This window comes from Malus domestica, chromosome 14, assembly GCF_042453785.1.
Source record: "Malus domestica chromosome 14, GDT2T_hap1".
In the NCBI taxonomy this organism is placed as follows: domain Eukaryota; kingdom Viridiplantae; phylum Streptophyta; class Magnoliopsida; order Rosales; family Rosaceae; genus Malus; species Malus domestica.
In genome coordinates, this window is record NC_091674.1 from 542,263 (window position 1) to 558,431 (window position 16,169).

General features: G+C 40.4%; 1 protein-coding gene and 1 long non-coding RNA gene across 3 annotated transcripts; both read left to right on the top strand.

Moving 5' to 3' along the window:
• The first annotated feature begins 549 nt into the window (after positions 1-549).
• On the top strand, positions 550-1,365 carry LOC103408702 (uncharacterized). Its single transcript, XR_011575738.1, has 2 exons — positions 550-820; positions 896-1,365. It is a non-coding gene; the product is annotated as an uncharacterized lncRNA (long non-coding RNA).
• A 2,316-nt stretch (positions 1,366-3,681) lies between these two features.
• On the top strand, positions 3,682-5,071 carry LOC103408701 (uncharacterized). 2 transcript variants are annotated; one of them, XM_070812583.1, is made up of 3 exons: positions 3,682-3,889; positions 3,973-4,692; positions 4,777-5,071. In XM_070812583.1, the coding sequence occupies exons 2-3, from the start codon at positions 4,080-4,082 to the stop codon at positions 5,022-5,024; spliced, it is 861 nt and encodes a 286-aa protein (XP_070668684.1). In that variant the 5' UTR covers positions 3,682-3,889; positions 3,973-4,079; the 3' UTR covers positions 5,025-5,071. The 2 variants fall into 2 exon arrangements, with proteins under 2 accessions (XP_070668684.1, XP_028948972.2); XM_029093139.2 differs by lacking the exon at positions 3,682-3,889 and having other exon boundaries at positions 3,961-4,692.
• Positions 5,072-16,169: the final 11,098 nt, after the last annotated feature.

The following is a 16,169-nucleotide window of genomic DNA, read 5'->3' on the forward strand; positions in this document are numbered from 1 at the left end:
ACTACTAGTCTTGGTAACTGTTGCTCATTTTCCTTGTAGTGGTATTTGCTCATTTGTTGTGAAATAAAAATTATATTTTTATCTTGTTCAAATAATTGTATGAGAATTTAGAACCAAGGGGAAGTATAAAAATAGAATTAGCTATGTCTTTGGCTCCGCTATGCTATGCATCACTTGGTGGTGCTGACTCCATTTGTGCCGACACTGAGAATTTATTGTAACAACCCGCGACTATCTTTTCATCTTTGTATTACTAAGGAGAGCAAGGGGCTTGTAGCTAGCGTTTGAGAGCATATACCTTCGCAGCCAGAGTCCTGTAAATACCCAAAAAGTCTTAAGGAGGAAGTTTAGAAATAGAGCCTGTATTTAACGGACATACATGCTTAGGATTGCAAATACGTACACATTGGAAATGATGATCGATCCAATTGTCAGCTTCCTTGAAGCTGAATACACTTCTATTGAACTGCACAAAAGTTAGAAAGGCATCAGCTAGCTAAGATTCTGTGCATGCCTTGTTTTAAAGAAATGCAAAGACAGAAATTAAGCAAGACATATAGGTTAGGATGTTAGACAAACTAAAGAACATTCTCGATTTTTGTAGATCGACCAAGAGTACAAGAAACCTGTAAATGATCAAGCTATATATTTTATATGCCTAAGACAGAGCCAAAAACCTAGAAAAGCAGCTAGCTGACTGATTATCACATGGATTCCAACGGTGAAGTGGTTAACATTATACGTTCTTACGAGGATTTTATGCCTTATTGCAAGTTCCTAAAAGAGGAACGATTCGACATTTACCAGATTCCTCTTCATGGTATTCTTCTTTTTCATGTTCTTTGTTTTGTGATTTTTTTTTACATATTTTTTTTTTTTTTTTTTTTGTTGGTAGGTTTCAAGATGGAACAATTCAAGCTATTTGTGAACGACAACAAAGGAACAATAAAGATTGAAGGCCAACGTCCTAAGGGTGGAAGCAGATGGAGCCGCTTCCGCCAAAAATTCAAACTTCCTTGCAATGTTTATAACACTAAGGATATTCATGCAAGTTTTGGCAATGGTGTCCTTACCATAATACTGCCAAAAAGGGAACCATTGATGATTTCGAATTCCGACGATAAGTCTGATCTATTTGTCTACAACGGTAAGCTTTTCAGGCTGAAAATCAGCAAAAGAGGAATCCTCGGATCAATTGCACTTGTTGCTGTGGGCGTGGCCGTTGGAGGTTATGTAATCCTAAAACACTTGCCATCTACGCATGCTGCTGAGAAGCATTAATTAAAAGTCAATTGTAATTTGAATTTGTTCTAGGGTTTGTTAAGATTGAACTTACTCATGTGTATACAAATGCGCTCATTCCTATTCTTCTCTTTTATTTGTGCCCATATTCAATTAACCTATGGGACTGCTAATGTTATGAGAAATTCTGGAGTCCGACAACCAGATCACGTGTCCGTGCAGATCCAGACACAAAAAACACAACTTACTCTAGTCTCTCTGATTTGTCATGCTACACTGACCCATTTTTGGTCTCTCCCCCTTTCACAATCCTCTAACCCAGTTTTCTTGCCCAAGAACCTCTCCAATGTGAGGTATAAAGCAGAATAAGTCGGCTATATGTTTTTATACTCATCATTGCTACTTTCCGTAAAAAATAATCACAATGCACTTGCAAGTAAATACAATTTCATTCTTATTCATGAAGGCTGAAAATTTTGAGGTATAATTAACAAATATGAATAAGTTGTTTGTACATGAATACTCAACGTTGTAAAAAGAATGAAGTTTTTTAGGACCATCTGTTTTGGGAAATTCTATACGGTAATTTTAAGAAACAGAGTATTGGTACTTTTTTTTTTTTTTTTGGTGAACTGGAAAATATCATTAACCAGCCGAAGCCAATAGAGAATAGAAAGCCAAGATGGCCAACAACAACAGACAAGCAGTAGAAAAAGGGACAGAAAACAAGACACATTACATCACCATGTTACCCTTACTTCTACCGAATCAAGTGCTAATGCGGAGGGCATGGGAGCCCATCTTTGTTAAGAACACGGACAAACGAAGATGGGGGTCTTCTGACCAATCACATGAGGAGAACATCCTCCCCTCCTTACTGATCTCACACGAAACAGAAAAAACTTGCCATGAACCCTGCTCGATACATCCGTTCAACCAAGTGATAATCTCCTTTGAATCCGATTCAACCACAATACGGGAGTATCCTCGCCGCCGCACCATGATGCAACCGTCCAGCACTCCTCGCACCTCCGCCATAAGAACCGAAGGGGCTCTGATCCTCCTCCAAGCACCGAGAACCAGAGTCCCTAATGACAACCTCAATGTGGCAGCACCCATCAATCCGCTTCCAGCTGGCATCCACATTTACCTTAATGACTCCGGGTGGGGAAGGGTTCCATGCCCGAGCACCATCCCCCACAGAAGCCCGCTGAATCTGTTAAAGTAGTATATTATAGTTGAACTTTATCGCATTATAGTTTAGCATTCAAATTAAATGGCACTGATACTTTTTTCTATTAAATACCGGATCATTTATTTTTTTCATTATATAATTGTGAAATGAGGAATATTTTGTTTTATTTCCTTACTATTATTCGCCTTGGAGCATTCAGGCTTTGAGAAATGTACGTTGTTGTAGGTGTTAGCAGTGGGCCAGTGGCAATCTTTAGATGATGAATATGATTTAGGAGTGGATTATCCCATCTCTTTTTTTTCCTCTATCCCATCTCTTTTTTTTCCTCTATCCCATCTCTTTTTTTTCCTCACCTTCCCTCCCAATGTGTAGATCAAAACAAATAGCGCCAATACGTATTTAACTAGCGCAGATGCAAAAATGTTATTAAATTTTAATCAATAATAAATTTGGATTGATGATAGAAGAGCAGACTCTCTCTGATTGAGCAATTGCATCAACATGCTAGCTTCTAATACAGAATTAAATTCTAGTCTATGTTGCACAAAATTAAATTTATAAGAACAACACATATGTTATACATATTCTTGTCTTTTGGTGTATTTATGCATATTGTATGTGTCGATCGATATGTGCACCAGGCTGCAATAGCAAGGAAGACTCCAACGACGGCCGCGGCGAAGACTTGGTATCCAGAAAAATGATCCCGCAAACGGCGGAGGATGGAGGAGATGCGGGTGCGGTGTCCATAACAGTAATAACAAGCTTCTGTCCCAAATCACAGTGGTTGTCAGCTGCACAAATGTACCATTTGTTTCCAGGAGTCTTTAGCTCTATTCTGTCGCTTCCAGAGGTAAGTGGTGGTTGATCATTTGCCGTTGGTTTAACACATGCCTTGAACCCAGTTCCTTTCACCTTGAACACAAAGCCTGTATTTAAAGGACATAGATGCTTAGGATTGCAAATACGCACACATTGGAAATAATGATCGATACAATCGTCAGCTCCCTTGAAGCTGAATACACTTATATTGAACTACAAAAAAGTTAGAAAGGCATCAACTAGCTAAGATTCTGTGCATGCGTTGTTTTAAAGAAATGCAAAGACAGAAATTAGGCAAGATATAAAGGTTAGGATGTTAGACAAACTAAAGAACATTCTCGATCTTTGTAGATTGACCAAGCCTACAAGAAACCTGTAAATGATCAAGCTATATATTTTATATGCCTATGACAGAGCCAAAAACCTAGAAAAGCAGCTAGCTGACTGATTATCACATGGATTCCAATGGTGAATATGAGTCAGAAGCAAAGACCATGTCGGGCAAGATCTTCTCTTCGTTGGCCGAGATCTTTTGTTGTAGAATCTTCTGATTTTGAGCCTGAGGGGAGGGCCCAAGCTAGACCAGCTACATCAACACATCCTCCTCCCAAAGCACAAGGCCCTTCTTAGGTACAAACGTACTCTCAATCTTGTCTTTTCCTAATTCGGATCAATATTGCTCCATTAATTTGTCTTCTCTGCGTTTTAACAAGCCACTGGTGAGGGCTCCGGCAGTTTTTCTCAGCTTGCTGCTGAATCCTCTCATTCTTTTCCCGCTGAGGTTGCCGCTGCTGCTGTTGCTTCTTGTGGTGCTAGCGTGATGCCTCCTCTTATGGCTTCTCTCCCAGCCACGACCTATTTGCATGAACTAGTTAGAGAATTCGGGCAAATTAGGACGAAGTTGCAATCCCCAAGGTGCCCTTCTGAGCCTCAACATCTTCAAGATCAGTGCAGGATCTTCAAAGAATTTATGCAGATGGACTTTTCTGCCTCCTTTAGCCTTAAGGCTCTTCAAGCTGCTGAGAGAGCTCTCACTGAATTATACCAAGCCCAGCAGATGACTAAGGTGCAATATGAGTCCTTCATTTCCTTCTTTAAAAATCTAAGGGCCTTGAGGGATCAACATCTTAAGGCTGAGAGGCAAGCCAACAAGGTGAGATGCTACAAGGAGAAGCACACTTGGACCTCCACTACTTTGCAGCAGCTGGTGGAGGAGGGCTCGACCATGAAAGATCGGATAATAGTGGTAGCTGCCGAGATCCAGAAATTGGAGGAACAACTTTGTGATCTGAAGGCTGAGGAGACTACTCTCTCGAGCAAGCTATACAAGAAGATCGAGGAAGTGAACATTATACATTCTTACGAGGATTTTATGCCTTATTGCAAGTTCCTAAAAGAGGAACGATTCGACACTTACCAGATTCCTTTCCATGGTATTCTTCTTTTTCATGTTCTTTGTTTTGTGAATTTTTTTTTTTTTTTTACATATTTTCTTTTCTGTATTTTTTGGTTGGTAGGTTTCAAGATGGAACAATTCAAGCTATTCTTGAACGACAACAAAGGAACAATAAAGATTGAAGGCCAACGTCCTAAGGGTGGAAGTAGATGGAGCGGCTTCCGCCAAAAATTCAAACTTCCTTGCAATGTTTATAACACTAAGGATATTCATGCAAGTTTTGGCAATGGTGTCCTTACCATAAGACTGCCAAAAAGGGAACTATTGAATTTTGATGTATATTTGCTTGAAGAAACAATTACAAGATGAAACACATATATAGGGAAGAGAAAGATCATAAGCCTAATTTTGCCTAACTTACCTATCTTGCTTGACTAACCTAACTTGCCTAACTTTGAACAAGAAAGTTGACTAGCCTAATTTCACCATTATTCCAACATGTTTATTTCATGCATTTTAACACTCCCCCTCAAGTTGGAGTGTGAATGTCGATGACACCCAACTTGCTAATTAAGACCTCAAATTGTGCCGAGCTTAGTGGTTTGGTGAACAAGTCTGCAGGTTGATTCGAGGTCCGTATGTAAGCTGTTTGCACCATTCCCATTTGAATCTTCTCACGTACTAGGTGACAGTCTATCTCTATATGCTTCGTTCGTTCATGAAACACTGGGTTCGAAGCAATGTGCATGGCAGCTTGATTATCACAAAACATTGTGACTGGTTGTGCATGATTTACTTGCAAGTCCTTCAAAATGTTTCTTAGCCATATAACTTCACAACAAGTAGTAGCCATAGAACGGTATTCTGCCTCTGCACTAGAACGAGATATTGTGCTTTGTTTCTTCGTTTTCCAAGATATCGGTGCTTGTCCAAGGAAGATACAATAACCGGTTATTGACCTTCTAGTGTCTTTACACCTAGCCCAATCAGCATCACAAAAGGCTTGTAATTGTAGTGAACCTGTAGAAGGCAAAATAATTCCCTGTCCAGGAGATTGTTTGATGTACCTGAGAACCTTATGCACCGCTTCAAGGTGTGGTTGTCGTGGCTTGTCCATGAATTGGCTCAACATATTAACCACATAAGTCAGGTTAGGCCGCGTGATGGTTAAGTAAATCAGCCTCCCTACGAGTCGCCTGTATGAAGAAGGATCATGTAGGAGCGTCCCATCAGTTTGTGTAAGGGACAGGTTTGGTTCCATTGGTAATCGTGAGGGCTTCGCACCAAGGAACCCAGCATCTTCTAGTATCTCCAACGCATATTTGCGTTGGCACAAGGCAATCCCTTGTTTAGATCTTGCAACTTCTATCCCCAAAAAGTATTTGAGTTTTCCCAAATCCTTTAGTTTAAAATGTTGGGAAAGGAAGAGTTTAGTCTCTTCAAAATCTCTCAAATTGTTACCTGCAAGTATCACGTCATCAACATACACAAGTAATGCCATAAAACTGCCTTGACAGTTTCGGACGAACAATGAGTAATCTGACCATGATTGATGAAAACCAGCAGTCTTAAGAGCACTAGACAGCTTGATAAACCATTGTCTCGAGGCCTGTTTTAAACCATAAATGGATTTGTGTAATTTGCATACTCGTGTCTCCCCCTTTCGTCCGAACCCAGGAGGCAAGGACATATAAACCTCCTCGTATAAGTCACCATGCAAAAATGCGTTGTTCACATCAAGTTGATGAAGATGCCAGCCTCGTATGGAGGCAATACTCAGGAGGACGCGGACGGTGGTGAGCTTGGCAACTGGAGCAAAAGTTTCCCGATAATCAAGCCCCTCAATTTGACTGTAGCCTTTAGCAACGAGACGAGCTTTGTAGCGTTCAACACTGCCGTCAGGTTTAAGCTTCACCTTATAGATCCATTTGCAACCGATGGGATGTTTGTGAGGTGGTAAGGGCACAAGAGTCCAAGTGCGATTGTCATGAAGGGCAACAATCTCTTTTTGCATGGCTTCACGCCATTTTGGATCCTGAACAGCTTGCGAAAAACTGGTGGGTTCTTTGATAATGGTGAGGGTGGTGAGAAAGGTTTTGTGAGTGGGGGATACATGGTCATAAGATAAATAACGAGATATGGGGTGAGATGTACCTGATGACTGGACCATGCTTGTGGAAGATGTGGGAGCAACACGGGAAGGGAGGGCCACCTCAACATGAAAGTCCTGCAAAAATGTGGAAGTTTTGGTCGGTCGAGTGCTACGACGGAGTGGAGGTGGTTGGTCTGGTGATGGAGTGGTTGGAGGTGGTGAAGAGTGTAGGGTATGTGAAGGTGTTAATAAGGTATCTGGTGGTGGAGTTGTAGTAGGTAAAGGAGATGAGAGTGGGGTGATGTCGGCAAGTGTGGGAGAGGTGATGTTTATTTCTTCGGGTGCAAGGCTTGAGTGCGACTCAATGTGAGAGGTCAAGTCAAACGTGATGGGTAAGGGTGTAATGTTTGATGGAGACGGGGCAGCGGAAGTGGTATGATTTTGGAATGGAAAATGATCGTCAAAAAAAACAACATCCCTAGAAACAAAAGTCTTATTGTGTTTTATATCAAACAATTTATAACCCTTTTGACCATAAGGATACCCAAGAAAAATGCATTGGATTGCACGGGGGTCGAATTTAGAAGGCCTTTGGGCGTGTGTAGAAGCAAAACATAAACTACCGAAAACCTTTAAATGGGAATAGTTAGGTGCTTTGTGAAACAGTTTTTCGTAAGGTGTTTTACCTTCGAGAAGTGGAGTGGGTGTTCTATTGATGAGGTAGGCTGAGGTTAAGATTGCATCCCCCCAAAAACGTTTTGGCAAACAAGCTTGAAAGAGCAAAGCCCGAGCAACATTGAGCAAATGCCGGTGTTTACGTTCGGCAACACCATTTTGTTGTGGTGTGTTGACACAACTAGATTGATGTATGATGCCTTTGAGAGCATAAAATTGCTCAAGCTTAAACTCAGGGCCATTGTCACTTCGTATGATTTGAACTCTGGTATTGAATTGAGTCTCAATCATTTGAGTGAATCCGACTAAAATGTCTTTTGTGTCAGATTTATGTTTCATCAAATAAACCCAAGTGCTTCTAGTGTAGTCATCTACGATGGTAAGGAAATACTTGGCACCTGAAATAGAAGCAACTTGATAACCACCCCAAATATCAATATGCAATAATTCAAAACATGATTTGGTAGAAATAGAGCTCAAAGGAAAGGGTGATCTTGTTTGTTTGGCCAATGGGCAAATTAAACATTTTTCTAAATCACAAGCCTTATTGTTAAATAAAGGTAATAACGAAGTGACTTTATGAGATGGGTGTCCTAGGCGTTGGTGCCAAAGCTTTGGTGAGACGGTTTGAATATTGTTGCATGTTCCTTTCTTTGATGGGTCGAGGTAGTAAAGTCCATCCCTTTCAGTTCCTGTCCCAATCATCTTCCCCGAGCGAAGGTCCTGAATGACACAAAATTGGGTGAAGAAAATGGTGACATATAAGGAATCATAGGCTAGTTTACTGATAGATATTAAATTCAACCTAAAGAACGGCACACATAGGACATTTTCAAGGATAAGATTATGAGAGAAAACAACTTGTCCAATGTGAGTGACTTTGGCAACGGAACCATTTGGCAGTTCAACTGTATGATTTTCAACAGCTCGTGAGTGTGTAAGGAGACTAGGACTGCAAACTATGTGATCCGTGGCACCACTGTCCAGGATCCAAATACTTTTGGTTCCTTTACATGAAAAAGAGAAGGCTTTACCTGAAAGTTCTTCATGACTAGGAAGATTACTGACTTGATTGGCAAATGATGATTTGTTCTTGTTCAACATCTGAAGGATTTGCTTGCAGTCCTCCTGAGAGAACGGGAAATTAGGCACTGTCTCTTGCTTGTTACTTTGTGAAACTTGATTCCCCTTTGAAGAAAATAGACGATTGGATTCGGTCTCTGTGGCTGCTTTCCGTTTTCGACAGAAATCGAAGGTGTGGCCTTTCCATCCGCAAAAAGTGCACTTGAGATGTGCACGACAATTTTTGGTGATGTGATTGGTTTTATTGCACTTTCCACATCGCATCTCCTTGTCTTCGGGTGTAGGTTCTCGCGACAGATTCTTCACTGCAAAGACAACAGAATCTAGTTGTGTGCTTTTCCCATTGGAAACCTCTGCCTGGCGTTCATGTCGAAGGACCAACGCATATGCCTTGTTCACCGTAGGCAGTGGTTCGAGAAGAAGAGTATTGCTTCGAACCGTATCATACGATTCGTTCAGTCCCATAAGGAACTTCATGGTTTTCTGAGTTTCAACATATGAGTTCATCTCATTCTTTGTTCCACAACTGCATGCTGGAATGGAACACAAAGTATCACGTTCATCCCATAAACTTTTAAGTTTAGTGAAGTAAGAACTTACACTCATATTGCTTTGGACGCAATCATGGATCTCGTTCTCAACATGGAACAGCTGAACTATATTCACATGTGAGAACCTCTCCTGCAGATCGGTCCACATTTGTCGAGCATCCTTGTAGTTGATGACACTCCCTGAAATCTCCTTTGACATGGAGCCTAGTAGCCATGTCTTGACCAAGTTGTTGCAGCGATTCCATTGCTGCAGCTTCTCAAAATTATCCTCACTTAGTTTGTTGATCGTTCCATCAACAAAACCAAGTTTGTTCTTGACCGTTAAGGCCATACTCATGGATTGAACCCATGTGTTGTAGTTGTCTTCCACCAATGGTTGTGGTACGAGGATTGCACCAGGTTGATCCGAGTGGTGGAGATAGAGCGGGTGGTTGGGATTTTCCCATTTTGAATGAGAGGCCATGCCTAGAATGGTTGACCTCGTGGCTGCTTTAGAGCTGTGTTTTGTGATTTTTCCCAGATCACAGCTCTGATACCATATTGAATTTTGATGTATATTTGCTTGAAGAAACAATTACAAGATGAAACATATATATAGGGAAGAAAAAGATCATAAGCCTAATTTTGCCTAACTTACCTATCTTGCTTGACTAACCTAACTTGCCTAACTTTGAACAAGAAAGTTGACTAGCCTAATTTCACCATTATTCCAACATGTTTATTTCATGCATTTTAACAGGAACCATTGATGATTTCGAATTCCGACGACAAGTCTGATCTATTTGTCTACAACGGTAAGCTTTTCAGGCTGAAAATCGGCAAAAGAGGAATCCTCGGATCAATTGCACTTGTTGCTGTGGGCGTGGCTGTTGGAGGTTATGTAATCCTGAAACACTTGCCATCTACGCATGTTGTTGAGAAGCATTAATTAAAAGTCACTTGTTATTTAAATTTGTTTTAGGGTGTGTTAAGATTGAACTTACCCATGTGTATACAAATGAGCTCATTCGTACTCTTCTCTTTTATTTGTGCCCATATTCACTTAACCTATGGGACTACTAATGGTACAAGAAATTATGGAGTTCGACAACTAGATCATGTGTCCGTGCAGATCTAGACACAAAAAACCTTACTCTAGTCTATCTGATTTGTCATGCTACACTGACCCATTTTTGGTTTCTCCCCCTTTCACAATCCTCTGACCCAGTTTCCTTACCCAAGAACCTCTCGAATATTAGGTATAAAGCAGAATAAGTCGGATATATGTTTTTATACTCGTCATTGCTACTTTCCGTAAAAAATAATCACAATGCACTTTCACAATGTGTGTATCTCCGACGACGAACTCTTTTGCCATGGACAGTGTAGGAAGAAGAAGCACAAGAATGGAAATTAGGGGTACAAATTTCGAACCCATTGGATCTTTGACAATATATATTTTCAACAAAAACTCACGGACCGACTCAAACAACCCTTTCTCTCCGCTGTGAGAGCCACTCCTCTGTGAATGTTTCCTTTCTCTCCGTTGTAGGAACTCATCTTAATTGCGGCCGGTGGGAGGTTTCAAGTGGACCTACCTTTTATCGCTAATATTGATGTGGAGGAATATTGATGATGCCAACCCTAGATCTCAATAGTGGAATGTACAGGTAAAGCTCTGATCTTGGGGGTAAAGCTTTGAATTGCTGATCCGATAGATTGGGGGGAATTAAATCCTCTACCCAATCCATCTTTCATTGCTATTTGGCGAGCAATACCCATCTCACCTACCAAGCAGTTTCGAGCTTTATGACAAAGGGCACAGAGGTAAGGTATTTCCCACCCCCAATTTTATGGGTATTATTGGCGTTTATAACTCAGGAAATTTGGGGAGGAGAAAACAAAACAGGAAGGCATCTAAGGAGGGCCCTAACGACCTTTCGTTATCACATATTTGTTAAAATTGTCAACGGAACCTGCTATTGGGAGGAATTCATGGCTAACCAGGATGTATATGACTTGGTGGTCCACCTTGAAAAAGGCATGGACTTGTCGACCATGGAACAGGGGATTGCGTTGGTTGGAGCGGCTTTGGTTAACAAAAATCTAAACAAGTGGGGTGTACGAAATATACTTAGATCCTCTTGGAAAGATCTTGGAGAGGTGGATATCAAGTGGGTCAAGGACAATCTGTACATCATTACCGTCCAAGATGAAAGCACAGCGGGAAAGATTCTTAGTCAGGTACCCTGGGCTGTAATGAAACAGAACTTCTCAATCAAAAGATGGCCAAAGGAGATGGCGCTGGAGGAAATTGAGGTGGCGAGGGTTCCTTTTTGGGTTTAGATCATAGGGGTCCCCCCTTGTCTCATATCAGTGGCAAACGTCCAGCGTCTTGCGAAGGAAATCGGTGAATTTGTGGAGGTAGAGAATCTGGCCAAGGCTCAGGGTTTCTTAAGAGTGAGAATCATTGTCAACACACAAGAGTCCCTGATTACAGGCTGCTGGTTGCCAAGGGATGAGGATAAGGATATCTGGGTAGAGTTTCGTTATGAACGGCTGCAGGATTTCTGCTATAGGTGCGGTCGAATTGGACATAATATGAATGAATGTTCCTATGAACAGTCTAAAGCTACATAAAAACACATCAAAACATTCTAAAAACACTCAAAAACAATGAAAAACAACCTTTGAAATGTTAGGTGGTAAAACCCTACGAATTTTGACATAAAAACACTTTGTTTACCCCCCCACACTTAAACCAAACATTGTCCTCAATGTTTCAAACATAGACTCACACAAAAACAAGCAAATAACACAACTAGCAAACATGACAAATAAGGCAAAGTAAAAGCAATAAAGAGTAGGGTCTAGAAACGCAAATCTGATTATGATGCCGGAGCTTCCTAGGTCTTCTTTATTTGAACGCATGGGTTGCCTCCCAAGAAGCGCTTGCTTTAATGTCTTCCAGCCGGACGATACCTCCAATTAAGCTCCATTGGTGGCCATGGCATGGAATGGATCTTTGAATGGACGGTGATACTTGAAATGATCCGGCAATGGTTTAAATTCTAACATGGGTGCCTGAATCATCAACAGCATGTTAGGAGAAAACGAAATTGAATTTCGAAGAGGTGGCTTACCTGTTTGCTCCAACATGAACGCAATGACAAACACCACTTCTGTGAAAGTTTCAGGGACTTTGAATTTGGCCAGATTTACTACGATGGTTGTGATTTGTCCCGTGTCATCAAACTCAACTTCTTTGGATTTTGTTACTTCAAATACATCCTCTTTAATGAATTCTTGAAATTCTCCAGCCACTTCTTTATCTTGACTCCTTCTTTATGGTGAACAAGGTTCTTTGAACACTTCAACACAATCTGGTACTTGAGTGGGTGTGCCAAGAATTGGAATATCATTTTGCACCTTTGGGAAGGCTTCCACGATGTCTTTTTCACTCTCTTCTTTCTTGGGAATCAAAAACCTGCTAAGAAAAGGGACATTCGGAGGAATAACATTAGAATGAAATGAAATTAGGACGTCCTTACTTGTGGTGGGTGGGTTAGAGGGCTTAAGGGGCTGCGGCAAGGGTTGTTCTACCCTTGCCGTGTGTATGTCTGCTTCCTCCTCCTTAATCAGCAGCTCCTCATCCACTTCTAGGCTATGTTTGGATGTTTTTAGGCCAGCTCCAACTCCATAGCACTTCCCAAAGTGATAGCATCGTGGATTTCAAAATCTTCCTTCGAATTTTCAACAGTTGAGTTGGAGAGTTCACTTTGCTCTTGAATTTGTACCATGAATTCCATAATCTCTCCCATTTGACTCTTCAATTTATCCAACTTCTTGTCTTGATTTTGTTGGTCCTGCGTCAAAGAGGTTAGTACTTGAAGAATTTGATCACTATCCATGGACATACTTGAATTTGATTAGAATTGTTGTGGGGTATGCGGTGGTGGTTGTATAGGTGTGGTGTAGAACTCCTCATATGGCTGCCAATATGCATCTTGTTGAGCCTCCTTGGCTTGATTTTGTGAGCCCTGCACCAAACAATTTAATTCATTAAGAATTTGATTATAATTTATTGACGAACCTGAGTTTGATTGAGCATATTGCAAAGGTCTTGAATAGAACTCCTCCTCTTGCTGCCAATATCCATCTTGTTGGAATTGTTGAGGTTCCCCCCACATATAATTTGAATGATCTCTCCAAGCCGAATTGTAAGTGTTGGAAAACATGTTGTTGCTTGGTTGATCATAGCCTTGATAACCCCAAGCATCTTCGTTCACAATGAATTGAGGATGTTGATGAGCTTGATATTCGTGCCCATAAGACACACCAAATGTAGGGACACTTTGCATTGTAGTCCTTCCGGCAATCTGTGACAATTGAGAAGTAAGATTCGCCAATTGAGCTTGAATGTTAGCAAAATCCATGTCTTACTTCTCTAGAACCTGAAATCAAAGAAAGAAAACTAAATCAAATATCAAAAGTAAAATAAACAAAACAAAATCAGAAAGGAAAAACAAAAGACATGAAAAAGAAAGAAAGGGGGATTAGCAATTTTGCTAATCCCCGACAACGGCGCCAAAATTTGATGTGAAAATTAACTTGACACACAAATTAAACCCTATTGATGACAATTGTAGTAATGATGCAAGTAGGGATCGTTCTAAACCGGGGATTAACTAGGGATGCTAATCAACACAAATAAGACTCAAAAACACTAAACTAGACTCTATAGACTCAAAACTAACTTAAAACACTAAAAACAGCAAGAAACAATCAAAAAGACTCAATTCTAGACCTAACAAGTGATTTGGACGAAAATAGAACTTCAAAGACTCAAAAGACTTAAAGAAAACACGTTTTGACTCTAAAAACAAGATTTAAAAGTAAAGGGATTGGTTTTGACGAAATTGGACTTTAAAACATAAACTTCAAAAACAAACTTTAATGAAAACGATTTTGATGAAATAGAATGAGGAAAGGCTAGTTAGAGGGTTCCTTCTCCACACATGAAACATATGCATACGACTCGATTTCCAATTACTCTTTCAATAAACCATGAATGACAATGCCCCAAATTAACTAGATTGACCAATTAACTCTCAGATTTCCCTAGATTCATTGAATTGAATGGGATACGCATTACAACCAAATTATTCTTATCAAGGACCCTAACTATGGAATACGCATGATAGAGACACATATCAAAGATCATTAAGTTCAATGGAAATCATAAGCATTGACGAGGCATTCATAACTATGGGATACGCATGTTACTCTTGCCTAGGATTTACTTAACACAATCGTGACTAGCGACTTTTACTACTTATGAATATAAGTTAATAACGATTAGGTGAAATTCCCTTATACTCTAGCATCAAATTCATGCATGCAAACTAAGTGTCAACCCTCAATCAACATACATAAACATGTTATCAATCAAATAGATAAGTAAACCACATTCACGATTTATGAAATCATAATTGGAAGAAATCAAGTCATATAAAACATATGATCATGGCTTTGAATTCCCCTCTAACTATAAATAAATTAGTTCCTCATGTTCGCAAATAAACAAAGATAAATAAATTTAAACATTAAAACAAAGATAGAAAACACCTAGAATCGCTCCACAATCCAAGCTCCTTGAATGGCATGCACGGCTCCAAGTTGTCTTCCTTCTTCTCCTTGCAAACTCACGGCACAAGAGGGGTTTATGGGTGAATGGTGTAGTGAAAATATGGTAGAGGATGGTGAATGAAAGGGTGCGGCAATGGGTTGTATATATAGGCTGAAAATCCCATCTCCTCGATAGCCAAGGACAAGGTTTTAAAGACCTAAACTGCATAGGATAATAACATACAATCCTACAAGGAAAACAAGTCAAAAACCCAAAGGAATTGGGAGATAAGGTGCGGCACAAAGATAGGAAGGGATAAGGTTTCTAGAAATCTCATTTTAAGCATCCTAATCTAATTAGAAACCCTCCTAAGTGGCTGGAATGTGGATAGTTTAGGATAAGGATAAGATAGGATAGGATAAGGTTTGTTTGGATAAGATAAGCTAAAATAAGATTATGGATGAGGTTTTGGATAAGATCCTTATCTTGAGCTGATTCTTTGACTTTAATTCTTCTTCTTCATGTAGGAAACCTTGCTTGAGTAGGAAACTTCATGTGTCTAGGAATCCATCTTCAATTAGGACTCCTACATTGATTAGGAATCCTTCTTCGTTTAGGAATCCTTCATGTAAGCCATTTCCTACATCAACTAGGAAACTTTGTATCTTCAATTCTTCAACTTTGAAACGTCTTCCTAGCTTCATCAATCCCTCAAATTCGTCCATCCCTTGTGCTTCATGTGCATGAACGCCATTTTAGCCCAATTTTGCTCCAAAACGCTCCAAATTGCATCCTTTTGCTCACTTTGTCTCTAAAACCTGAAAACACATGAAACTAGCTTAAAAGACTAACTTTAACTAAGAAAACACAACATAAATGCATAAGAACTAACTAACTAAGGCGCATAAATATGCTTCTATCAATGTTCTTATGAACAATCTAAAGGAGGGGCTGCGGGATTTGGTGAGTGGACCAAGGAGGCTCCTATTCGTGAGATGATAGTTAATCATAAATCGTTGCCTATGGGAATGGGGGAGAGACGACAAGCAGGTGTGGCGCGTGCAGGCAGGAGATCACCAGTGCCGAGTTCATCAGCGTCTACAGGAAGGGGGTTACAAGATAGTAGACTTGGGCAGAAGGAACTCTCTGACCTTACCCAAATGTTGAAAAGGGGATGGAAAAGGAGATTCAGATTCAATCATCTGGGTGAGGGATCCACGCATAATATATCAAACTGGACCTTCCCTGGTGTCCACCATATGTTAATTCGCCATTCCAGCATGGGTAGTCCAAAGGCGGGCCTCTCAATGTCAGCTGATAGTGCTTTGCAAAGGCATATTGGAGGCAATTCTAATGTGGTTATAAAATAGATTGGAGGGGAAGGGAACGATGGTCGTAATATGAAAAGGGGTGCGGAACTAAGTGACATCCAACCTTATCACAAGAGAAGCAAATTCAGTGAGCAGGGGAACAATTCCCAAGGCGGTGGCGGCTGGCCTGATACA

Coding starts and splice junctions, on each gene's coding strand:
- LOC103408701 (XM_070812583.1), top strand. CDS start 4,080: ATGCCTCCTCTTATGGCTTCTCTCCCAGCCACGACCTATTTGCATGAA. Junction 4,693..4,776: donor TTACCAGATTCCTTTCCATG/GTATTCTTCTTT, acceptor TTTGGTTGGTAG/GTTTCAAGATGGAACAATTC.